The following is a 23,807-nucleotide window of genomic DNA, read 5'->3' as shown; positions in this document are numbered from 1 at the left end:
GGCCAGCCTTCCAAACCCAGACCAGGTTTTTAAATCCAGGCCAGGCTTCCAAACCCAGGCTGAGCTTCCAAATTCAAATGAGGCTTTTAAACCCAGGCCAGGCTTTTAAACCCAGGCTGAGCTTCCAAACCCAGGCCAGGTTTTTAAATCCAGGCTGGGCTTCCAAACTCAAATGAGGCTTTTAAACCCAGGCCAGGCTCTTAAACCCAGGCCAGCCTTCCAAACCCAGGCCAGGTTTTTAAATCCAGACTGGGCTTCCAAACCCAGATCATATTTTTAAACCTAGACCGGGTTTTTAAATCCAGGCCAGGCTTCCAAACCCAGGCCAGGTTTCCAAACCTAGACCAAGTTTTTAAACCCAGGCCAGCCTTCTAAACTCAGATGAGATTTTCAAACCCAGGCCAGGTTTTTAAACCCTGCCCAGGTGACCCCAGAGCCTCTGGCTTTTCTATCCCAGCCACATTCCTGGGAAATCCACCCCAGGGATGGGTGATTTCCACCAGCACCCTCCTTCTCCTCCTCCTGCCTGTGCCTGGAGCTCTCCTGGCCGGGGAGAAGCAGAAAATAAACCCCAGGAGAGGCCACGGGCAGCAGTTTTCCCCCTGGAGCAGGATGCTGCTGTGGGAAAAGGCAGCTGGTGGTGTCAGGCCAGGTCCTGACCCGAGCCCAGCTCCTGTCCCGGCCACCCCAGGGTGTTCCCAGGTTCCCTGTCCTGACTAAGCCCCGCAGAACTGCAGGAATCTCGTTTTTCCAGCCGGGAAACCTCTGGAACCTGCTGGGTGTGATGTTCAGAGCAGAGGGAAACCCAGGAATTCCCACCCCACGCTCCAGGGTGGGATGAGAAATAAAGAAATGCTGCCCCGAGCTTCAAAATTTTCACTTTTTTGGGGGGGTGAAAAAAAAAAAAAGATTGAAAACCTATTTAAAACCCCTCAGCTCTCCCAGCTTCCATGAGGGCTATTTCCTAAGATTCTGGAAATAAAATAAAGCTTTCAAAGCAGCAGCCAGCACGAGATTCATTTAATTAATCAAATGAGGGGAAGGATGCAATAAAATTGCTGCAGAACTCCCAACATCTGTTCGTTTGGGGGCAGATATTTAAATAGAGACACAAAAATAAAATAAAATAAAATAAAATAAAAAATAAAATAAAATAAAATAAAATAAAATAAAATAAAATAAAATAAAATAAAATAAAATAAATGCATTTTGCATTCGGATCCCCAGCAAACGGCTCCTGAAGCTGCTGAAAAAAACCCTCCCAGAGCCGGCAGGACCAAGAGGCAGGTGAGGAAATAATTTTCCTGTTCTGATCAGAGATTAAAAAGCTCTTAATGAAAGGCAGAGGAAGGGAGGGAGAAGTCTGGGGCTTGTTTTAACAGCAACAAAGCACCTGTGAAAGCCAAATCAGCCCAGCTTCCAGCCCAGTTCCACCGCGGGGCCACGAATGGGGCTTTGAGAGGGAAAGGAAGGGGCAGAGGAGGCAAAAAAAACCCCCAAGCAGATCCCACCCGTGGCTGCCAAGGGGCCGAAATATTCTTCAGGGGAGTTTTAGGATCCAGCTGAGGCGAAAAATAGAAAATTTCCGTGGCTCCCCGTGACCGTCAGCTGAGAGCGGGGAGCTCTCAGAGCACCCACACGCCAAGCCTCCAGCTCTTTGTTTATTTGACGCCGAGCCGTCACTTCCCCAGCAGAGTTTCACTCGAAATGTTCATTAAAATCTTGTTTTTCACTTCCATTGTTTGGAGCTTTCCCCCTCCTCTCCCTGCCCGGAGCCGGCTTCCTGTTGATGTGAAATGGAGATGAACCAGCGCCCACCTCGGGGCTTCATTCATCCTCCTCCTGCTCCGTTAAAAATGGACGTTTTGCCCCTTTTTTTTTTCTGGAATTTTCAGCTTGCTCTCACTCCCATTTCGTTGTGGCCTCAGCTGTCCCCAGGTGTGAATGACTGCGGGGACAGGGAGGTGACATCGTGCCCCGGTGCTGGGATTTATTTTTTTTTTTTTTCCCTCCCAGTTTCAGGCTGGACAAAATTTTTAGCCGCTAAAAGCTCAGACCCTTCCTCACCAGCGAGCCGGAGCTCTGGGAAACGAGGATTTGCCCTGATTTTCACCAGTAAAAGTATTTCTGAGCGATAAAAACGCCCCTGGCACGACCAACAAGACCCACGAGCATCAGCCCTTCCTTCGACATTCCAGCGTTTCCCTCTGATTCGGGAAGAAATCCGAATATTCCCTCCCTACCTCAGTTTCCCCCGGAGTGCAGCGAGCAAAACACACGAGCAACTAAAAGAAAAAAAACAAACACACACACACAAAAAAAAAACCCCAAAAAACAACAAAACCCCAACACCTACAGGCTGAAAAATCGCTAAAAAATTATATATTTACACTGCTGATACCAAGCAGCGAGGCAGCACAAAGCCCAGCTCTTGGCGGAGCCGCGGCGGCCGGGGGAATTCCCTCGATTTTCACCTTGCAGGAAGCCCGTTTTTAATTCCGCAGCCATCAGAAAAGGAAACAACCCCCACGTCCTCCGTCCCCGCTCCGCGCCTCGGGCTGCGCCCCCATCTCCCTTCTCCGCGGGTTTCTCCGCGGGTTTCTCCGCGGGTTTCTCCGCGGGTTTCTCCCCGCCTTCCCCTCCTGCCCCGGCCCCGCTCCAACCCTACAACCCCAAGGTCGCCTTCACCTTGCGCCGGCCGAGCCCCTGGGCGAGAGGTTTGTGAATCAAAAACCCCGCTCGGCCCCGGAGCGGCAGTGAATTTGCATCTGAAGCGATTCGCTGGGCTGGCTCTGCTCCTTGCGGGTGTTTTAAAGTGGATTTAAGGGATGTGACAGATTTGTGGGGTCGGGGAGTTCCCCTGGCTCTGTCCAGAGCCGAGTTGGGGTCAGGGGTTGAAGACCCCGCATCGTAAAGGGCACGAGTCGAAGGATTTTTGGGTTTATCCAGCGTTAATGAGGCGCTGGGACAAAATCTGCGGTGAGGGGGTTTGAATTTGTCACCCCAAACCCCTCCTGGAGCAGCAGAGCTTTGAGCACCGAACGCAGATCCCCCGAGATTAGCAGGGAAGGATTTCTGGCTTTTCCCTTTATACCTCCGCCCCTCCCGGCCCGTTTTCCTGGCCGAGCTGGATTAAACCCCGTCACCGGCAGCGCTGGGAAGGTCACGAGTTCAGAGCCTGGGAAAAGGGGGGGTTGGACCCACAGCAGCCTCCCAGCGGGAATTTCTGCGGGATCAGGGAAAGGATCCGAGATGATTTCTGGCCTTTGGAGCCGGCAGCGCTGCACAAACCCGGCAGCAGAGCGGCCCCGGGGCTGCTGCGACCCCCGAAAAACCCTTCCCTGGCGCCACCCCCGGTCCCCGAGACTCAGCTGGGTACACTGGGGAGAGGAGGAATATCCCACATTTTCCAGGGAAAAGCTGAGCGAACCCCCCCGAGCCTTGCAGCACCCCCAGAGCCGCCCCCTTCCCTCTCCTTCCATCCCCTTCCCATCCCAGACCTCGGCTCCATCAGCGCGAGCAGGAATTCTCCCAACCCCACCTCCTGCAGCGCCCTCGGGATCAAAGCGTTTTTTGGGGGGGGGGGGGATGCGACCCAAATCCCAAATCCCGGGGCACTGCCAAATCCCTGAACTCCGGCACAGCCGGGGGGAGCCGCAGGCCGGGGGAGATGACCTTGGGGACGGGTGGGAGGTGACCCCGGGGCCAGGCGGGAGGTGGCAGCGGGATGCGCAGCCCCGCACGGGCACACCTGGCACGGCCGGCGCCTTGTGACCGCTCCCGCCGGAGCTGCGGCGCTCTCCTGGGGAAGGGTTTCTATTTCGGGAGCGATGTTTTCACCCGGCCGCTACTGGGCTTGTTTGGCCGTCACAAGGCAGCGCAGGGCGCTGCGGGAGCCGCTCCTCCTCCGGCGCCGGCTCCGCGATGCCCGCGGTGCCCGCTCCTCTCCGGGTGCCCCCCCGATCCAATCCCGCTCCCATCCCTCCATCCACAAAGCCAGGAGCTGCCGAGCGCCCCTGGGAATTCCCGGCTGGAATTCCCGGCTGGAATTCCTGCGCTCAGCGCTCCCCGGCTCCTGGAGAGAGGGGAGGGGGAAAAAAAATCACCGGGAATTGCTGCGGCACCGACACGCGACAGCAGCGTGGGGGGAGAGCGTTGAGAAACCCTCGGCTGCGAGCTCCGCCGACCTCGCCGCGCTCCCCGGCCACGCTGTGTGGGCGATGGAAGCGTTCCCACTTTTCCCCTTCTTCCCCTCCCACTCTCCCGAGCGCCGCGGCCTTGGAAAAGGAGATGATGAATCCCTGCCCCGTGCCGCTTAATTGTGATTACAGCCCTTCAGGGATGACAGCAAAAATAACAACATAAACAAACACCTCTTCCAGGTCCCACGGCCCGGCTGGATGAGGCTCGTGGGAAAGCCCTGGGGCAGCGGGATGAGGAGGAGGAAGGAGCATCCTCTGCTCTGACTCAGCTCGGGGTGAGCCCCGAGCCTGCTCCCACGAGCTGGGACGGACCGGGAGGCTCCCGGCGCCCACCCTGGGCCAGCGGGGCACCGCGACCCGCGGGGAACCCTGGCCGGGCTGGAAATCCAATAGCAGAATTTGGGATTCAGCCCGCACGAGGCTCTTCCTGGTTTTTCTCCCGCTCCCCAAAGCTCTCCCGCAGCCTGGGATGAAGTGAGGCACAAGGCTGGACCCTCCCCTAAATCCTCCAGGGAAAACCTGGAGCTGGAACAGTTAAATTGGTCCAAATCCCCGATGTTGATGCACTTAGACCGGATTAACCTTTGCATCAAGAGGCTCCCGAGTCACACCGAGCTGGCTTAACCCTCCCCTAAATGGCTTTAACGGGTTCGCGGCAGGGGCAGGTAGAGCTTTAACGAGCTCACAGCTGAGCCCCCGCGGTGCTGCTTTCCTGGGAAACCCCGACCCCCCCTCGCCATCCCCCAAAAACCAGTTTGGGGCTGGAAGGAAGTGAGGGCGCTTCTCATATTTCGGGAAAACCCCTCAGCACGAGCATCTTTTCCAGGGCATTTCCCAGCTTCTCCCCTGCCCGGGTGTTCTTTTGCTGGTTTTTTTTTTAGCAGCCCTTTGGCACACTGGCTCTGACGGGGACCCCAAAATCTCCCCTGTTATAGGGTCACAGACCCGCTGCCTTTACACCCCAAAGAAAACCCCACAGCTGCCAAACGACCGAAAACAGCCTGGGGTCCCCAGCAGAGCCAGGCCCCCCCTTTTCCAGCTATCCCCAATCCCAGCGCAGGTCGGAGCTGTGCAGGGCTGAGATTCCCCCTCGGGGCCATCGTTTTGGAACAATTCGGGCGAGATTAGGACCATTCTCAGATGCTCCAGCCCTCCCTTGCCCCGGGGTGTGGAGAATCTCCCTTTCTCCGCCCCCCGACAAATCCAGGCGCGTTTTAATGCCCACCACCAAATCGGGCTGGAAAAAAAAAATTCCCTTGGGGAGGGAGGGAGGGAGGGAGGGAGGGAGGCGGGAGCTGTGCCCGCAGGGAGGACGGAGCATCGCGGAGGTGCTGAGGGCCCGGAGGGGAGGCAGAGCCCGCTGTGTGCCGAGCTGCACGTTCCTGCTCCCGGGGAATCCAGCGGGATGGGCTCCAGCGGCGCTGCTCCGAGGGGAGCAGGAGCATCGCGCGCCCGAGGGGCTCCTCCTGCCCCATTATCCCATCGCATCCCTCCTTTCCCACGGAGTCACCCCTGAGTCACGCCCGTGCCTTTTCCACCGGTTCCCATTGACTCACCCGTGCCGGAGCTCGTCGTCTCCTTTCCGATCGCCAGCCCGGGCATTTGCGGTCGCCGGGAATCACCCGGGATCTGCTTTCCTTCCCCGAGGAGCGTCCCGGTGGCAGGACAGCTCCCAAAATCACCTCCCGACCTTCTCAGGCCTGGAGGCTGCAGGGAGTTTCCTCTTCCAGGAGCAGAGGATTCTCCCCATTTCTCACCTTGGCAGCATCTTCTGCTGTGTTTATTATTATTATATCATTATCATTATTTTCACAGATAATGGGAAAAACTAAAATTAAAAAAATGCAGATTTTAGATGCAACCGCTGCCTCAAACGAATTCCTTCACACTTCCCGTCCATCCCTTCCTCCATCGTTCGTTTTCTCCATCTGCAGCAGAGAAAACTTTTAGGAACGAGCCTGAAAAGTCTTGGGAAGTGCAGGGAAATGGGATTTTATATTTTTTTTTTTTTTTTGTGGCGGCTGGTGGGGGAAGCAGGGAGACGCGGGGCCCCGGAGCGTGCCGGCGCACCCAGAGCCAGCCTGGACGGCTCCGAGTGGAAAATTCCTGTCGGTTGAGCTGGGATTGTGGTCCAACAGGTTTTTTTTTTTTTTAATCCCGGCCCCTCGCTCGAGTTGTGTCAGTGCAAAAACTCATCCCTAGGGCATTTGTTTGGATCACATGGGCCAGCGTATAAAAATGGGTCCCGCCTGTCCGGGCCAGTTCGCACCTGGAAAGGGAAGGCGCTGCTGGAGCGGAGGGAAGAGCCGCGGGTCAGAGCGGGGTCGCTGCGCTCAGGTAACCGCACCCGGCCCAAATCATCCCCCGGCCAGGGGGAACGGGCACGGGCTCGCCCAGGGTTTCTCCGCCGGGAGCTTGTGGGGCAATGCAAAGGCTCTGAGGGTTTGGAAATGCGGGAATCGTGCGGGAGAAGAGCTGGATCCCCCCACCTAGATCAGCTCCGAGAGGCCCCGAGGGTTTCCCCAGCGCCCAAGGGAGATGCATTCGCAGCTCCTCGCTCCCTTCACGACCCCTTTGGAGCTGTGGAGAATCGTGCCTTGGTGACCCTCAGGGCTCGGAGGAGGCTGCTCGGGCAGAGCCACGAGCCAGGAGACACCGAGACTTTTCCAGAAGCAGCGAGGATCAACCCCGGGAGCTGCTCCTGCCTCGGTCCTGGCGGATCCTGGCACTGCCACGCTGCCACCGAGCGCCGGCGTCACCTCCTGCCCGAGCGGGGCCCCGCTTCCTTCGCCCCCGGGGTTGGAAACGGCTCTGCGGAGCCGGGAGCTGTTTCACCAGCCAGGGCAGAGGCGAGGCCGCGGGCCGGGGTGAGGAGAGAGGGAAATCCTCCTGCCCCGGGGCTCCTCTGCCTGCTCCCGGTGCCTGCGAGCCAACGCTCCCAGCCCGCGTCCCTCTTTTCCTGCCGTTCCCTGCCCTCTGTGGGACCCCCAGAAGTTTTCTCCTCACTCAGCGCCGCTGCTTCTCCTCCTCTGCTCTCCATCCCTGCTCGGAGACAGTTGCTTGGAGACAGACTGCTGATTCTTTGATGTTTTAATCACTTTTTTTAAAAAAAAAAATTATTACTTTTAATGGGGGAAGAGTGGAGGCAAAGGCACGATGGGTGCCACCACATCGCTTGGGAGCAGACCAGAGAGGAGAGTCCAGGAAAGATCTGGACACTGGAGGGAAAGGTCTAAACCAGCATTTTTTTTTTCCCCCCCTCGTTAGGAATTATCCAAGCCCCCCTAAAGCTCTGAGGGTTGGTCCCACTTTCTCCCTTCTCCCCTCAGGCCCCCACCCAGGAGCGGCATGAGAAGGAATTCCTTGGCTGGGGGTGGCTTTGGAAGGTTATTTTCCCTTCCCGACGAAAATCCCAGGCTGGCTGGCGACATTATCCTCCTCTTCTCTGCTCTGCTCTCCCTAGCGAGAGAAACCAGGAGAAAAAGGGAAACAGAGAAGCCACAGGACGCGCCGTTACAAGAGGAACTTTCCCCAAAAATAGAAGCTTTTCACAGTTTTTTCACGAGGCGTCGGCAGCTCTTGGTGCTGGATTGAAACTGTGAAATCCTGCCGGCGGGAGCCTGTCGGTGCTCCAGGCTGCAGCTGCAGCTTTGCCCAGGCTGTGGGGCCGGCCTTGCACCCCAAAACCCGCCTGGGGTGTGGGAAGCAGGCAGCTGGAAGCGATTCCGCCCCAGCCGCGCTTTCTGTGCCCCTCGGGGTGGTAAATCCAACATAAACCCAGCTGGAATCCTCCACGGGGCGGATCAGGACCTTGAGTTACGCCCTGAGCTGGTTTTTAGATGCAGAAAGATCCGTCTGGAGGGCCCCAAATGTCCATCAGCTCGGCGCTGGGGCGGAGGGATGCTGGGCGCTGTGTGTGAGGAGCTGCGTTCTCCAGCAGCGCCCGGCTCCTTCTGGGTTTAAATATTTATAAGCTGAGCGATGAATCCGCGGAGTTCTGCAGCAGTATTGATGGCAGGGTGAGCTGTCAGCTGGCTGATTCCAGGCCGGGGAGATGGGATCCGGCTGGGGCAGAGAATTCCTGCATGTCGGGAATTTCCAGAGCCCCCCAAAGTCCTGGCTCGCAGACAGCCCCTGCTGCTTTGGCAGGGCAGGGGATGGAAGGTGCAAAAATATTCATTTTTTCGCTTGTTTTAGCCCTTGCCTCCCGGTATCGGCTGTTTCCCGGGCTCTGCTCCCCACCGGTGTGGCGGCACATCCCAAGGTGTCCTTTTGTCCCCGCTGTTCCCCCGTCGAGGTTGGGTTTTGCCATTTTTTGCAAGGTTCTGGTTGAAGGTTTCTCCCGGCTCCAGCTGGATCCTGAGCCCGTAAATGCGATTTATTTTCGGAGCTGCCTGCTGATGGGGCTGGGGGGCCCGTGGGGTGCTTTCATCCAGGAAGCAAACCTGCAGGATTTGGGATTTTCAGAGCAGGGAAAAGGAAGGGTGACCTTTGCTGCTCTTCCTGCTGAATCCACGGGTGGATCCACGGGTGCCTGGAGCCCGCTCCCCACCGGGAGCCAGGACTCTGTTGGCTTCGCCAGGAGCAAATCCCAGGCTGGACTCTGCTCCTGACGTGAGCAGGATGCAGTGACGGGGAAGGAGGGACAGCGCCGTGCCCTGCCTCGCTGCGGAGCCCTGGCCACAGCCACCATGGCAGGGGGCTCGGTGTCCCGCTGGCCGCCCCCGGAGCCGGGCACTGCCCGGGGGCGTCACAGGGAAAGCTCTTAGGCCGAGGGTGAGGCGCTTGGAGAGGGGGTGGGAGCTGGGGGAGCCTCGCTGGGGCTGAGGGCTGAGGGGAGGCTGTCACTCAGAGCAGGGGACAGGTCTGTGTGTGCTCCGTGCATTGATTCCGGCTGATTTGCAGGGCAGTGAGGAGGGCAGAGCTGGGGCACAAGGGACAGCTCTGTCCCCACACCAGCACACTGCCTGGACTCGCCTCCCCTGAACTTTTCCATCCCCAGGGCCGGGAGGCGACACCGGGTGGGGACGGGGCGGCTTTGGGGCGTGAATCCGTGTTTGGGGGGAGCTCACGGACCCCTGCGCCCTCTCCTTGCAGAGCCTGCCAAGAGGAAGCGATGGAAAGCCCAGGGAAGGGCAGCCCCGGCGGGAAGATGACAGCCATGGCTCGCAGCCTGTAAGTACCTCCCGCCTCCTCCTGCCCCTGCTCCTGGCACTTTTCCTGCGGCCGCTTTCTCCGGGGACTTTGCTCTTTGCTCCCATCCCACCCACGCCGCAGCAACGCCTCCGCTCCCCTTGGGTGAGGTGGAAAACACCCAGCAGAGGGAGGCAAAGGCAGGGTCCCGGCTCTGGGGGCTTTGGGAATGTGTGTCCCGGGGCTGCCTGCGGTTTTTGGGGTGTCTCCCTGTCCCAAATCCGCTTTTTCCAGCCAGGGATGCATTGCCTTGGTCCGTGCCAGCCTTTCGGCCCCTGGCAAGGTGAATGATGCTGGATTTGGGGGTGCAGGGAGTGGGGCAGAGCCGGGAAAGCTGCAGAGGTTGCAGAGCATCCGAGGAGCACAAGGAAAATGGGGTTTGGGTTTGGATCGCCGCATCCCGTCCCCAGCGAGGCCGGGCAGGGCCCTGGCAGCACCTGGGAGGGGCGGAAACGCCCCTGGCCTTAAACCGGAGTCATAAATTGTACTGGAGCCGGAGCAATGTCTGCTCGTGCCGGGATATCCCGAGGGCGTCTTCATTCCTGCCTGGGGAGTGGAGATGGAGGGAGGAGGATGCTGCGGGGTGAGGAGGGGTCTTGGAGAGACCCCCAGAGCTCAGCCTTGGGGTGAGATCTTTGCCTGGGCCTCAGGGTGATGGCAGAGCTGGGACAGATGGAATTCCTTCGGACGGGCTCGGAGAGGCTTGAACCGGAGGGACGAAAGGAGTTTTAATCACAGCGCCGCCGGAGATGGCGGTGCTGAGGGACAGGGATGTCACCGGGCGGCTGTGCCATTCCATGGGCATCTGATCCATGCCATGGACACCTGGGCCATGCACCTGTGCCGTGCCATGGGCATCTGTGCCATCCCATAGGCACCTGTGTAATTCCATGGACACCTGTGCCGTGCCATGGGCACCTGTGCCATGCCATGGACACCTGTGTAATTCCATGGACACCTGTGCCGTGCCATGGGCACCTGTGCCATGCCATGGACACCTGTGCCGTGCCATGGACACCTGTGCCATGCCATGGACACCTGTGCCGTGCCATGGACACCTGTGCCATGCCATGGACACCTGTGCCGTGCCATGGACACCTGTGCCATGCCATGGACACCTGTGTAATTCCATGGACACCTGTGCCGTGCCATGGACACCTGTGCCGTGCCATGGACACCCATGCCGTGCCATGGACACCGGTGCCATGCCGTGCCACGCCGTGCCGTGCCACAGTCAGCTGAGATCTGCGTTCCCCCTGGCACGGAGGAGAAGGGGCTGTGAGCAGCGCCCACAGCTGCTGCCTTCCCCTTTCCCCTGCCCCGTGCCCAGCCCGGATCCTCCGGCTCTCTCCTCTCCTTCCTCCCGGCAAGGAGGCCGGTGCCAGCTCCGCAGCCGCAGCGTTCCGCCTGCCGGTGACAATCGCGCTGTTGTTTTCCCCGGCTGCCAGAGGGACAGGAGGGAATTTGGCTGCCCGGAAAGCTGCCGGGAACCCTTTCTGCCACAATTAAGCACCTGCTACAAGAGAGCAAATAAGCCAAATCATGCGGCTGGCAAACGAGCTTTACGTGTTCATTCCCCGTGACCCACTCCAAGAAGCAGAAAGCTCTGCGGCTCGGCTGCTCGCAGCTGCCGGGGAAGTGATTCCAGAGCTCCTGGGGCTGTGATTCCGCAGATCCTGGGGCAGGGATCCTGCAGCTCCCGGGGCTGCGATTCCAGAGCTCCTGGGGCTGCGATCCCGCAGCTCCTGGAGCAGGGATCCTGCAGCTCCTGGGGCAGGGATCCCGCAGCTCCCGGAGCAGGGATCCTGCAGCTCCCGGAGCAGGGATCCTGCAGCTCCCGGAGCAGGGATCCTGCAGCTCCCGGGGCAGCGATTCCAGAGCTCCTGGGGCTGCGATCCCGCAGCTCCCGGGGCAGGGATCCTGCAGCTCCTGGGGCTGCGATCCCGCAGCTCCCAGGGCAGGGATCCTGCAGCTCCTGGGGCTGCGATCCCGCAGCTCCCGGGGCAGGGATCCTGCAGCTCCCGCTCCCGGAGCTGCCTCTCAAAAGCCAAAAAGAGCTTTCCCTTCCCCAAATTAGCGGCTCCATCTCCTTCTGCTATGGAGAGACAGATCCCCGTGCTGCGAGTTCGGTGAGGCGGGGGGGCTGTGCCGGTTGTCTGTACCTGGTGGGGCTGTACCGGGGGTCTGTACCAGGGGGTCTGTACCGGGGGGCTGTACCGGGGGGCTGTACCCGGTGAGGCTGTACAGAGGGTCTGTACCGGGTGAGGCTCTACCGGGGGGTTGTACCGGGGGTCTGTACCCGGGGGTCGGTACCCGGGGGCTGTACCGGTGGGGCTGTACAGAGGGTCTGTACCGGGGGGCTGTGCCCGGTGAGGCTGTACCGGTGGGGCTGTACAGAGGGTCTGTACCGGGGGGCTGTGCCCGGTGAGGCTGTACCGGGGGGCTGTACCGGGGACCTATCGTGCCGGAGGTCTGTGCCCGGTGAGGCTGTACCCGGGGGCTGTACCGGGGGGCTGTAACAGGGGGCTGTACCGGGGGCTGTACAGAGGGGCTGTACCGGGGGCTGTGCCCGGTGAGGCTGTACCGGGGGGCTGTATCGGGGACCCTAGCGTGCTGGAGGTCTGTGCCCGGTGAGGCTGTACCCGGGGGCGATGCCAGCGCTGAGGCCCCGCCGCCGTTCGCTGCCGGCCCGATCCCAGCCGGGAGCGGGATGCGATCCGGACGGGATCGGGCCGCGCAGGGGGGGCCGAGCTTAGCTCGGGGATGGCGAGGGAAGGCGGTGAAAGGCTCGGGAAAGGATGGCGAGGATCACATGATGCGGATATGCGGGGTCAGAGCAGCGCGGCCCGCGGCGCCTTCCCGGCAGCCGCGCTGCAAAGATGACTCCGAGGCGTTTTGCTGGTTTTTTCTTTTTTTAAATGCCCTGAGGGCTCAGATCGCGATGCCCCGGGGGTGAGGAGGGGGCTGCGATGAGCCGCGTAGAGAGCGGTGCGAAGGCAGGAGCGCGGTGGGCACCGAGGGATGGAGCAGCTCCGCTCCCCCCGCGCCCTGCCAGGGATTTTTGGGGGGCTGTGGGGCTCGTGAGGGGTCTCCTCCAGCAGCAGCTCCGCACACCGCCCAGCTGGGAGCGTCTCCCTGAAGTGCGGGGAGAGGGGAAGGTGCTCAGGGGGCTGCAGGAGGGGGTGCAGCCCTTCCCCAGATCGGGGCTGGGGGGCAGGGGTGCAGAGGAAGGACGGAGGTGAGATTTGGGGGGGGCTGAGGGTGTCACCCCCCCGCTGGATGTCACAGAGGACGGAGGGGATGGGACCCGTGGGGTGCGGGGTTGGGGGGCAGGATGGAGCTCCCCATCCCGGAGGGTTTTACTTGGGGGTCCCAATGCAGAACTGGGGGCACTCCAGAGCCCCCTGAGAGGGAGGCTGAGGGGCAGCATGGGGTCGCACGGAAGGCAGGACTGGGGGGGCGGGCACAGCAGAACCCCCTGCAAGGGAGATTTCGGTCCACGCCGGGGGTCCCAGGGCAGAACTGTGGGGGCAATGACGGAACCCCTGCAGGGCCTGGGGGACATGACGGGGTCTCAAGGCGGATTTAGGGATGGGACATGCCCAAATCCCCCTGCCAGAGAGGTTTAAGGGGGTCCCACAGCGGGACCGGGGACCACCACAGAGCCCGTTCCCACGAGGGACAGGCCGAGGGTCCCCACTCGCGTCACGCTGAGCCCCCCCCCGTGTCCGTCTCAACCAATGCGCGGCAGCGGAGGGCGAAGGGGGGGTTGGGGGGGTGGGCTCGGGGAGGGGGCGGCGCTCGGCCGGGGCCGCTTGTTTTTTGTGAATGAAAGGCGGGGCGGCCGCGACTGCAGCGCGCAGGGCAGCGCCGGGCGCAGCGCTCGGCGCCGCCATCCGCGCAGGGCCGGCTCCGCGCAGCGCAGCGGGGCCGCGGATGCGGAGATCGGGGAGGCCGAGCTGCCGTCATGGGCCCCCTCGGCCCCGGCCCTGAGCCGAGCAGCCGTGCCCAGCCCAGCCGCGCAAACTGCGCCGTGGCCATGTCCGGAGGGGCGAGCCCGGCCCCGGCCCCTGGGAGCCGCCGCTTCGTCTGTGTTGGTGTAAGTACCGGGGAACCCCCCCCGCACCGCGTCCCCCGTCCTGCTCTTCCGCTCCGCCTCCGCGCATCCTGCCCCGCTCCCGGCCCGGCCCGGCTGCCGGACGGGCCGCACCCCCGATTCCCGGTGCCTCGAACCCCCCCCGAGCCCCCCTGGCCGTGCCCCACCGCCGGCTGCCGATGCTCTCCAGCCCCCTCGCCCGCGGCCCGCGGCCCCGATCCGGGTGTTCCCGGCACCCCCAAGCTCCCGGCGGTGCCCCGCAGCCTCTCTCCGGTGCTCCGGGCTCTCCTGTGCCCCGGGCCTGGGTCCTCCTCAGTCTCCTTGCCGTGTCCCGCAGCCCCGATCCGGGCGCTGCCAGCGCCCCAAAACCTCCCCGCGATTCCCCGCAGCCTCTCCCGGCCGCTTCCTGACCCCTTCGCGATGCCCCGCAGCCCCGATCCGGCAGCTCGGAACACCCCAGAAACCCCTCGCCATGCCCGCACCCCCTCCCCCGGTGTCCCCCCCGACCCCGCAGCCCCGATCCGGATGCTCCCAGCACCCCCGAGACCCCCTTGCAATTCCCCGCACCCCCCATCCTCCTGCTCCACCTCTCCCTCCCCAGACTCCCGGAGCCCTTTTCCACGCCCCGCATCCCCCCCGCAGCCGGTCCCGGTGCCCCCCGCCCGCCCTCCCGCCGCATCCCCCGGTCCCGGCCGTGCTGCAGCCCCGCTCGGGGCCCCGTTGCTCCCGCACCGCCTCCCACCGAGGCCTCCGCAGCCCCGGCCGCTTCCGCGGGGCCGCCCCGAGCTCCCGCTCCTCCCGCACCCCTCGGCTGCCTCGGGCTCCCCGTTGTTTTTCGCTCCTCGCCGCCGTTTCGCCCCGGTTTTGGGGGTTCTCCTGCCCCGGCGGGGTGCGGGATGCAGGATTTTGGAGCCTGGGAGTTGCTAAGCGACGGCTCCCGGGGTGATGGTGCAGTTGCCGTGGTAACCGCGGGTTGGGAGGCTGGAAGGAGCGGGTTTTGGGGTGCTCCTTGGTGGGGGTGGGCGTTGGGTGCCCGCGGTTTGGGTGGGGGGGCTTCTGGCTGGAGCGGCCCTGCTCCTCCCGGGAGGAGCTTTTCCTTCGGGAGAGGGGGGGCGGTCTCCAGTCTCTCTCGGCATCTCGGGTTATTTTTACCCTCCGGGTTTTTGGAGCCGTTCCCAGGAGAGAGGTGACGGTGGGGAAGGTGAGGAGGGGGCTTGAAGAGGTTCAGCCCCTCCCGGGTTGGTGTGGTGGGTGAGGGGCTGTGACCCCTCTCCTCTGTGGGGCCAGCAGAGCTCCCCAGTGAGGTTCTGCTTTATCCAGAGCCCCCTCCTTGTCCCCTCCTGACGGCAGGCGCTGATCCCGCAAGGACTCAGCCCTTAATTCCCCGGGCTTTCCGAGCTGGGGGTGGGCTGAGCTCCCCACGAGGGACGAACATCCCAAGTGCCAGCTGCAGTTGTCATTCCTGTGCCTTCCCCCTCCATCCCGACCAGAGCTCGGCTGGGCCTAAAAATAACCACGGCAAAGCTCCCCGGGCGCTCACACCGCCCCTCCCCAGATCTCCTGGATCTCCCGGTCCTACAGATCCCTGGGAGGAGCAGGGGTCCGGGGATGGAAATGGATTTTTGAGGGGATAACGGGGAAGGAGCCCACCCTGCCCTGCTGCTGCTCCTGGTTTTCGATGCCCTTTGGGATGAATTCCCCGCATCCCAAAGGATGGAGGGGGCGTGGAATGCGGCGACAACTACTCCAGGAGAAGTTTTTAGCCTCGGGAGGAGCCCGAAGCACCCGGAGTGACCTGGATCTGTGCCACCTCGCCTTTACCTTTCCCTCCACCTGCCCTGGGGCTCCAGGTGTGCCCGGGGAGGCCGCGGGCAGGGACGGGGAGGTGCTAACATTGGGAAGTCCTTGCCAGGCTGCCGCCCTGGGGAGCTGTGGTCCCACGTGCAGGGCTCGGTTGCCATCGTTACCGGGTATTTTTTGCGCTCGCTGCGCTGGTGGTTTATTATAGCAGCTCGGGAGGCTGCTGCCAGGAGGGAGCCACGAGGGGGAAGAGATGCACGGCCTCGGGAAGTTCGGAGAAATTGGGATGTGGGGGGATTTGTGTCCTTCTTGCTATCCCAAGGGGGAAGAGATGCACGGCCTCGGGAAGTTCGGAGGAATTGGGGTGTGGGATTTTTTGTTCTTGCTATCCCAAGGGGAAAGAGATGCACGGCCTCGGGAAGTTCGGAGGAATTGGGGTGTGGGGGGTTTTGTGTCCTTCTTGCTATCCCAAGGGGAAAGAGATGCACGGCCTCAGGAAGTTCGGAGAAATTGGGGTGTGGGGTTTTTTGTTCTTGATATCCCAAGGGGAAAGAGATCCATGGCTTCGGAAAATTTGGAGAAATTGGGATGTGGGGTTTTTTTTGTCCATTTTACTATCCCAAAGGGAAGGAGATCCATGGCTTTGGGAAGTTTGGAGAAATTGGGATGTGGGGTTTTTTTTTGTCCATTTTACTATCCCAGAGGGAAAGAGATCCATGGCTTCGGAAAATTTGGAGAAATTTGGATGTGAGGGGTTTTTTTGTCCATTTTACTATCCCAAAGGGAAGGAGATCCATGGCTTTGGGAAGTTGGGAGAAATTTGGATGTGAGTTTTTTTTTGTCCATTTTACTATCCCAAAGGGAAGGAGATCCATGGCTTTGGGAAGTTTGGAGAAATTGGGATGTGGGGGTTTTTTGGTCCATTTTGCTATCCCTCAATCCCCTCAGTGCTTTTCCTCCTGGAAACCACACAAACTCCACGCTGCGACGAGTTAATTCTGGCTGATTTTGGCTCTGGCTTTGGGCAGGGAATGGGTGACACCCCTGGGCACCCCTGGGTGCCGCTCCTCACCTCTGCAGCACCCGCAGCACCGGCGTCCCTGTCGGGAGTGTCGGGGTCACGCCTGCTCCTGGGAGCTCTCCCAGCCCCCGTGGCTGCTGAGCCTCTGGGAAACCTGAGGAGTTTCTTCTTGCTGCTCTTAGCTGGGAGCAAATATCCCCCGGGGAACGGGGTGGGGAAAGGAGGGCAGGTCACATCCCCCCAGCAGAGCCTGGCAGTGCCCCACTCCGTCAGGCGGCTCTGGAAGTTTCTCTTGCAAATGCTGGAGAAGGAGAAAAGGAAGAGGAGGAAGGGAGAAAGGAAGAAAGGAAAAAAAAAAAAAAAAAAAAAAGCCCGATCTCACATGAACAAGCATGAGCCGGAGAGCCGGGAAGGGAGGAGGGCGCAATCCAACGCAGGCCATGTGTCTGACGTGGCACAGCAGCCACACTGCCACCAGAACATAAAATTTTAAAGGGGACTGGCGGGGACAGCGAGCTGCCAAGGGCCGGGCGGCTGCTGCAGAGCTTCCCCGAGCTGCCAGCGAGCGTCAGCATCCTCCTGCTCCGTGCCCCTCTGGCGGCCTGGAGACGCCTCCCCGGCCGGTCCCGGCTGCGTTTGCCGAGCCCTCGTTGCCTCCCCGCAGGTCCCAATTAATGGATTCTGACATGGATTATGAGAGGCCAAACGTAGAAACCATCAAGTGCGTCGTGGTCGGGGACAACGCGGTGGGCAAGACCCGGCTCATCTGTGCCCGCGCCTGCAACGCCACCTTGACCCAGTACCAGCTGCTGGCCACCCACGTGCCCACGGTGTGGGCCATCGACCAGTACCGCGTCTGCCAGGAGGTGAGGGATCCAGGGGGGGATCACGGACACCCCCACGGGGATCCCGAGGAGGTGGAGCCGCGTCCTCCTCGCTGGGGGGGTTGTGTGTCCCCCAAGAGTGGGGACAGCCCTGTTGTGGTTGGGTTGTGTGTCCCCCGAGGGTGGGGACAGCCCCATTGTGGTTGGGTTGTGTGTCCCCCAAAGGTGAGGACAGCCCTGTTGTGGTTGGGTTGTGTGTCCCCCAAGGGTGGGGACAGCCCCGTTGTGGTTGGGTTGTGTGTCCCCCAAGAGTGGGGACAGCCCCGTTGTGGTTGGGTTGTGTGTCCCCCGAGGGTGGGGACAGCCCCATTGTGGTTGGGTTGTGTGTCCCCCAAAGGTGAGGACAGCCCTGTTGTGGTTGGGTTGTGTGTCCCCCAAGAGTGGGGACAGCCCCGTTGTGGTTGGGTTGTGTGTCCCCCAAAGGTGGGGGCAGCCCCGTTGTGGTTGGGTTGCGTGTTGCCCAAGGGTGGGGGCAGCCCCGTTGTGGTTGGGTTGTGTGTCCCCCAAGGGTGGGGGCAGCCCCGTTGTGGTTGGGTTGTGTGTCCCTCAAGGGTGAGGACAGCCCTGTTGTGGTTGGGTTGTGTGTCCCCCAAGAGTGGGGGCAGCCCCGTTGTGGTTGGGTTGTGTGTCCCTCAAGAGTGAGGACAGCCCCATTGTGGTTGGGTTGTGTGTCCCCCAAGGGTGGGGGCAGCCCCGTTGTGGTCGTTGTGGTCGTTGTGGTTGTTGTAGTTGTTACTGTGGTTGTGGTTGCTGTTGTTGTGGTTGTTGTCGATGCTGTGGTCTCGGGTTCTGAGTGAGGAGCTCCACGGTTTTCTGTTCCCGCAGGTGCTGGAGCGCTCCCGGGATGTGGTAGACGATGTCAGCGTGTCCTTGCGCCTCTGGGACACCTTTGGTGACCACCACAAGGACAGGCGCTTTGCCTACGGCAGGTGGGGAGAGGCAGAGCCTGGCGCTGCCCCGGGCGGGGAGCGAGTCCCCAAACCGGGCCCTGAACCCCCCCGTGTCCCCCTCACAGGTCCGACGTCGTGGTTTTGTGCTTCTCCATCGCCAACCCCAACTCCCTGCACCATGTGAAGACCATGTGGTACCCGGAGATCAAACACTTCTGTCCCCGCGCCCCCGTCATCCTGGTGGGCTGCCAGCTCGACCTGCGCTACGCCGACCTGGAGGCCGTCAACCGGGCGCGGCGACCCTTGGCCAGGTGGGACCCTCGTGCCCCGGAGACGTCGGCGCCCGCCCTCCTTATCCGGAGAGCTCTCCCCGTTAATTATCTCCCCGTTAATTATCTCCCGTCTCTTTCAGGCCAATCAAACCGAACGAGATCCTTCCCCCGGAGAAGGGCAGGGAGGTCGCCAAGGAGCTGGGGATCCCTTATTACGAGACGAGCGTGGTGGCCCAGTTCGGCGTCAAGGACGTCTTTGACAACGCCATCCGCGCCGCCCTCATCTCCCGCCGCCACCTGCAGTTCTGGAAGTCCCACCTGCGCAACGTGCAGCGGCCCCTGCTCCAAGCCCCCTTCCTGCCCCCCAAGCCCCCTCCTCCCATCATCATCGTCCCGGACCCCCCTTCCAACAACGAGGAGCGTCCGGCCCACCTCCTGGAGGACCCCCTGTGCGCGGACGTCATCCTGGTGCTGCAAGAGAAGATCAAAATCTACGCACACAAGATCTACCTCTCCACCTCCTCCTCCAAGTTTTACGACCTGTTCCTCATGGACCTGAGCGAGGAGGACCAGCAGGGCGCCGCGGGGCGCGGCTTCGGGGCGGCCGTCAGCGCGGCGGCCGAGCGGGCGCTGCACCAGGAGGAGAGGCACCACGGGCGGGATTTCCTCCTGCGGGCCGCCAGCTTCGACATCTGCGAGAGCGCCGAGGAGGCCGGACCCGGCCAGCGCAAACCGTGCCTTAGAGCCTCCACCAGTGACGGGATCCTGCGGGGCGACCGCTACGAGAACGGCGAGCGCGGGCTGCGGCGGGGCCGGAACCTCTCCTCGTGGAGCCGGGCCTTCGCCAGCATCCAGGAGGAGATGGCCGAGGACCCGCTGACCTACAAGTCCAAGCTGATGGTGGTGGTGAAGATGGACGCGTCCATCCAGCCGGGTCCTTTCCGGGCCGTGCTGAAGTACCTGTACACGGGCGAGCTGGACGAGAACGAGCGGGACCTCATGCACATCGCTCACATCGCCGAGCTGCTGGAGGTGTTCGACCTGCGCATGATGGTGGCCAACATCCTCAACAACGAGGCATTCATGAACCAGGAGATCACCAAAGCCTTCCACGTCCGGAGGACCAACCGGGTGAAGGAATGCCTGGCCAAGGGGACTTTCTCGGGTACGGCCTGGTGCTTTTTTCTGGGGGGGCTCGCAGGGTGGGGCGGGCTCTCGGAGCTCCTGGCCTTTGCAGCCGTGCCTCTCCCGGGGTTTTCCGTCGCGCTTTGCTGTTTGGGGATTTTTTTTTTTTTTTTTTAATCGCCTTCTTTTGTTTTCCCCCCAAGAAAGTGAGCGTGACGCCCTTCCCCAGGGTCTCCTGCTCCCCAGCTGGCCCAGCAGCTCTGTTTATTTACGGAAGAGCTGCGGAGGCGACTTCCTCTCCTCCCAGCCCGTGTTTTCTTCCTGATTTATGAGGAGCAAGTGCCTCTAGTAGGATTTTCTCAGCTTTCCGGCAAGCACCACGCGCCGCCAGCACGGGGTGATGTCCCAGGGGGACGGGAATGTCCCAGCCTCCCTGCGGCTGCCTTTGTTTCATGGAGATGGATCCTAATATGGTCAGGCTGTCCCTGTCAGGGACGGACGCGCGGTGGCCGTTGCATCCCTGGAGGAAGCTGCGGAGAGCGAGGCAGGAGATCCCCAGCTCTCCAAGGACTCCAGTCTGGGGAGTGACGTTCACCTCCCAGGCTGCGTTGTTTGTTAAAAATTAAAACTCAAAAGTTTTATCGTTTGTTAAAAATTTTCCCCTTGCCGGCGAGCGTGCTGTGATCCGGGGAAACCCCTCGGAACTGGCAGAGCGATGCCGAGGTTCTTCCCTGAGTTTCACTGAGCTGGCAGGGAATGCTGCATAAAAATGAGATCCTTTCTGGAAAAACACAGGATACGCCAGGCTGTGTCCCCTTCCCTCTGCTTTCCCCCGGGGGTGAGGTGAGCCCCGGGGCGACAGCAGCACCCCTCTGCTCGTCCCCAGATGTCACCTTCGTGCTGGATGACGGTGCTATCAGTGCCCACAAGCCCCTGCTCATCTCCAGCTGCGACTGGATGGCCGCGATGTTCGGCGGCCCCTTCGTGGAGAGCTCCACCAACGAGGTGAGGAGGGGACGGCTCCCTGGGAGGCCGGGGAGAGGCGGGGGGGGGACGCGGCCGGGAGGTGACAACGCGTGCGTCTGGCAGGTGGCACTTCCTCACACCAGCAAGAGCTGCATGCGGGCGGTGCTGGAGTACCTGTACACGGGGCAGTTCAGCTCCAGCCCCGACCTGGACGACATGAAGCTCATCATCCTCGCCAACCGCCTCTGCCTGCCGCACCTGGTGGCTCTCACAGGTGAGGCCGGGCGGCCGCAGCGCGGCGGGGGGGTGGCCGTCGCCGCGTCCCCGCCGCCCCCTGAGCCCCGGTGTCCCCTCCCCGTGCAGAGCAGTACACGGTCACCGGCCTGATGGAGGCGGCGCAGATGATGGTGGACATCGACGGGGACGTGCTGGTGTTCCTGGAGCTGGCTCAGGTAGGACAGGAGGATGTGCTGGCAGCGCTGGGGGTGCTCCTGGTGACACACAGAGGGGTCTGGCAGGGCTGGGGGTGCTCCTGGTGACACACAGGGGTCTGGCAGCGCTGGGGGTGCTCCAGGTGACACAAAGAAGGGTGTGGCAGTGCAGGTGACACACACAGGGATCTGGCAGGGCTGGGGATGACACACAGAAGGGTGTGGCAGGGCTGGAGGTGACAGAGGGGTCTGGCAGGGCTGGAGATGCTCAAGGTTCTGAGTGGTGACACACACAGGGGTCTGGCAGTGCAGGAGGTGACACAGAGGGGTCTGGCAGGGCTGGGGGTGACACACACAGGGGTCTGACAGTGCAGGAGGTGACAGAGGGGTCTGGCAGGGCTGAGGGTGACACAGGCAGGGGTCTGTCAGTGCAGGTGACACACAGAAGGGTCTGGCAGTGCAGGAGGTGACAGAGGGGTCTGGCAGGGCTGGGGGTGACACAGGCAGGGGTCTGTCAGTGCAGGTGACACACAGAAGGGTCTGGCAGTGCAGGAGGTGACAGAGGGGTCTGCCAGGGCTGGGGGTGATACAGACAGGGGTCTGACAGTGCAGGAGGTGACAGAGGGGTCTGCCAGGGCTGGGGGTGACACAGACAGGTCCGGCAGCTCCAGGAGCCGGGCACCCAGGCCTGGCCTTGGCTGTCCACGGAGAAATGAGGCGAATCTCTGGTGCTGGCCCATTCCTGGCGGCCCTGAGCCGGTGTCCCATCCTCCCCCAGTTCCACTGCGCCTACCAGCTCGCCGACTGGTGCCTGCACCACATCTGCACCAACTACAACAACGTCTGCCGCAAGTTCCCCCGGGACATGAAGGCCATGTCGGGAGGTGAGCGGCGGCCGGGGGGGGAGGCGACAGCGGGGTCCCCGGCGGGGCTGGCGCCGCCCTCACCCCGCCCCGTGTGCCCGCAGAGAACCAGGAGTACTTCGAGAAGCACCGCTGGCCGCCGGTGTGGTACCTGAAGGAGGAGGATCACTACCAGCGGGCGAAGAAGGAGCGGGAGAAGGAAGACTACCTCCACCTCAAACGGCAGCCCAAGAGGCGGTGGCTCTTCTGGAACGCCTCCTCCTCCCCTTCTTCCTCTCCTTCGTCGTCGGCAGCCACAGCCTCCTCTTCCTCCTCCTCCTCCTCCTCCTCCTCGGCTGTGGTTTGAGAGCCCCGTCCTTGCCCTGGCTCCGCGGCGAGGAGGAGGAGGAGGAGGAGGAGGAGGAGGAGGAAGGGCGGGATGCCCTGCCCCAGCGCCGGGCGTGGAGCGGCACAAGCCCTGCGGCAGAGGCGGTGACAGCCCCGGGGAGGAGCTCGGGGCCAGCGCCCGGCGCTCCCGGAGCCGCGGGCAGGACTGGCAGAGCCCGAGCGGCCGCAGGAACTCCACCACGAGCACGGGAGCGCCGGGCCCTCCTCCTCGTTGGGTTCGTTTCGGGATTTTCCTTGGAAAAATGCGGTTTGGGGCTTTTTTTTTTCCGGGGCGTGAGCGAGGAAGAAGAGGGAGACGAAGAAGGAGAGACGCATCCTGCTTTCCGCTTTGGTTTGGAAACAGAAGCTCTGGGATGCGGTTTGGGTGTCCGATGGCATCTCGGCCACCTGGAGCCACCGTGGGGGTCCTGCCACCCCCCTTCGACTCACAGCAGGGTCAGGCACAGGGCAGGGGACCCTGGTCCCCAAACGCCCCCAGGCGCTGCAGAATTTCCCCCACGAGTGGGGTCTGTCCTAAATCAGGGCACGGAGGGGACCCCAGTCCTCTGCTCCCTGTTCTTAACCCTTCCGTTTTGTTTAGACGAAAAAAAGCAAAAAAACACAAAAACAAACAAAAAAATCCCCGGACCCTCACCCCGATCCCAAACCCTCAACCCGCCACACCAGAAACCGACCCCGAGCCCCGGGCTGGGGATTTTAGCCTGGAAGGTTCCATTGTAATAAACGGCATTTTCAAAGCCCGGCGTGGTCCCTGTGTGTGTGGGAGGAGCTGCTGGAACGGGGCACGTCCTTGTGCCAGGCTCGGGGTGATGCCACCGCCGCCTGCCAGCGCTCCCGGGACGGGCAGGGACCAAACCCCCGGAGGAAGGCGAGATCCCCGTCGGACTAAACCTCCGCACGTCCCTGCAGGGCCGCCAGGCGCCCAGACCTCCTCAGCCTTGCCCAGCTGGGACGGGGAAAGCTCCTCGGAGCCCATCCCAGCAGAGGCTGCTGCTGGAGGAGCACCCCGGGGTGCTCCCGGTGGTCCCTGGGAGCCTCCCGTTCCTCACCGGGGAGCAGGAGCGAGGCGTCTCCTCGGCCTCCAGCAGGTAGGACCGCGACTTTGGCTCTCCTCTCCGCCGCCGCTCGCGTTCCCCCGGGGCCGGGAGCCGAGCCCTGGCGCCGAACCCCGCACGTGCCTGGCTCTGCGCGCTCAGGGGGCACGGAGGAATGCCCAGCTCTCCTGCTTTTCCCTCCCCGAGCTGTTAAAAAAATTCCCCTGGGCGTTGCAGGGGTTGGAGAGCGGCCGCAGGGGTGATTTTGTGATTTTTTTTTTTGTTGAGCAGAGCTCTTTTCTCACTAAGCACTGCATGGGTTTGCAACGCAGCTACTGCAACACACAGAGCCCTGGCTGGGTGGAGCCCGAGCCCCCCGGCACGAGGGGTGGAGGGATAAGTGTCACCCCCCAAATGAAGGGTAAATAAAGGCTGCTGAGGGCAGAAAGGAGCTTTTGGGTGGGATGCTGGGGTGGCTGAGCATTAATTCCGTGGGCTGAGCTCCTCAGAGCCACGTGGAGCAGCTGGTGTCCACAGGGACCTTTGGAGTTCTTGTGGTGGTGGAGGGGGGAATAAAAATCGAACCAGACGAGAAAAAAATCAGGATTATTAAAAAAAAAAAAAAAGAAGTTGACTCTTCATA

The 23,807-nt window shown here is 61.9% G+C and overlaps 1 protein-coding gene across 3 annotated transcripts; it reads left to right on the top strand.

The window, feature by feature from the left end:
• The first annotated feature begins 6,490 nt into the window (after positions 1 to 6,490).
• On the top strand, positions 6,491 to 22,135 carry RHOBTB2 (Rho related BTB domain containing 2). Of its 3 annotated transcripts, none has more exons than XM_040087669.2 (11): positions 6,491 to 6,539; positions 9,300 to 9,377; positions 16,977 to 17,178; positions 18,022 to 18,125; positions 18,212 to 18,397; positions 18,499 to 19,523; positions 20,370 to 20,488; positions 20,573 to 20,723; positions 20,813 to 20,901; positions 21,659 to 21,764; positions 21,848 to 22,135. In XM_040087669.2, exons 2-11 carry the CDS (start codon positions 9,319 to 9,321, stop codon positions 22,087 to 22,089), a joined length of 2,283 nt encoding a protein of 760 aa, XP_039943603.1. In that variant the 5' UTR covers positions 6,491 to 6,539; positions 9,300 to 9,318; the 3' UTR covers positions 22,090 to 22,135. The 3 variants fall into 3 exon arrangements, with proteins under 3 accessions (XP_039943603.1, XP_039943602.1, XP_039943604.1); XM_040087668.2 differs by lacking the exon at positions 6,491 to 6,539 and adding an exon at positions 8,866 to 8,978; XM_040087670.2 differs by lacking the exons at positions 6,491 to 6,539; positions 9,300 to 9,377 and adding an exon at positions 13,310 to 13,494.
• The last annotated feature ends 1,672 nt before the right edge of the window (positions 22,136 to 23,807 follow it).

The sequence above is a fragment of the Hirundo rustica genome, chromosome 28 (assembly GCF_015227805.2).
Source record: "Hirundo rustica isolate bHirRus1 chromosome 28, bHirRus1.pri.v3, whole genome shotgun sequence".
Classification (NCBI taxonomy): domain Eukaryota; kingdom Metazoa; phylum Chordata; class Aves; order Passeriformes; family Hirundinidae; genus Hirundo; species Hirundo rustica.
This window is presented reverse-complemented; position numbering and strand designations above follow the sequence as displayed.

What these genes read in the sequence shown, in the direction of transcription:
- RHOBTB2 (XM_040087669.2), top strand. Translation starts at nt 9,319, where the DNA reads ATGGAAAGCCCAGGGAAGGGCAGCCCCGGCGGGAAGATGACAGCCATG. An exon ending in AGTACCGCGTCTGCCAGGAG is followed by an intron (nt 17,179 to 18,021) that starts GTGAGGGATCCA and finishes CTGTTCCCGCAG; the next exon opens with GTGCTGGAGCGCTCCCGGGA. An exon ending in TGGAGAGCTCCACCAACGAG is followed by an intron (nt 20,489 to 20,572) that starts GTGAGGAGGGGA and finishes TGCGTCTGGCAG; the next exon opens with GTGGCACTTCCTCACACCAG.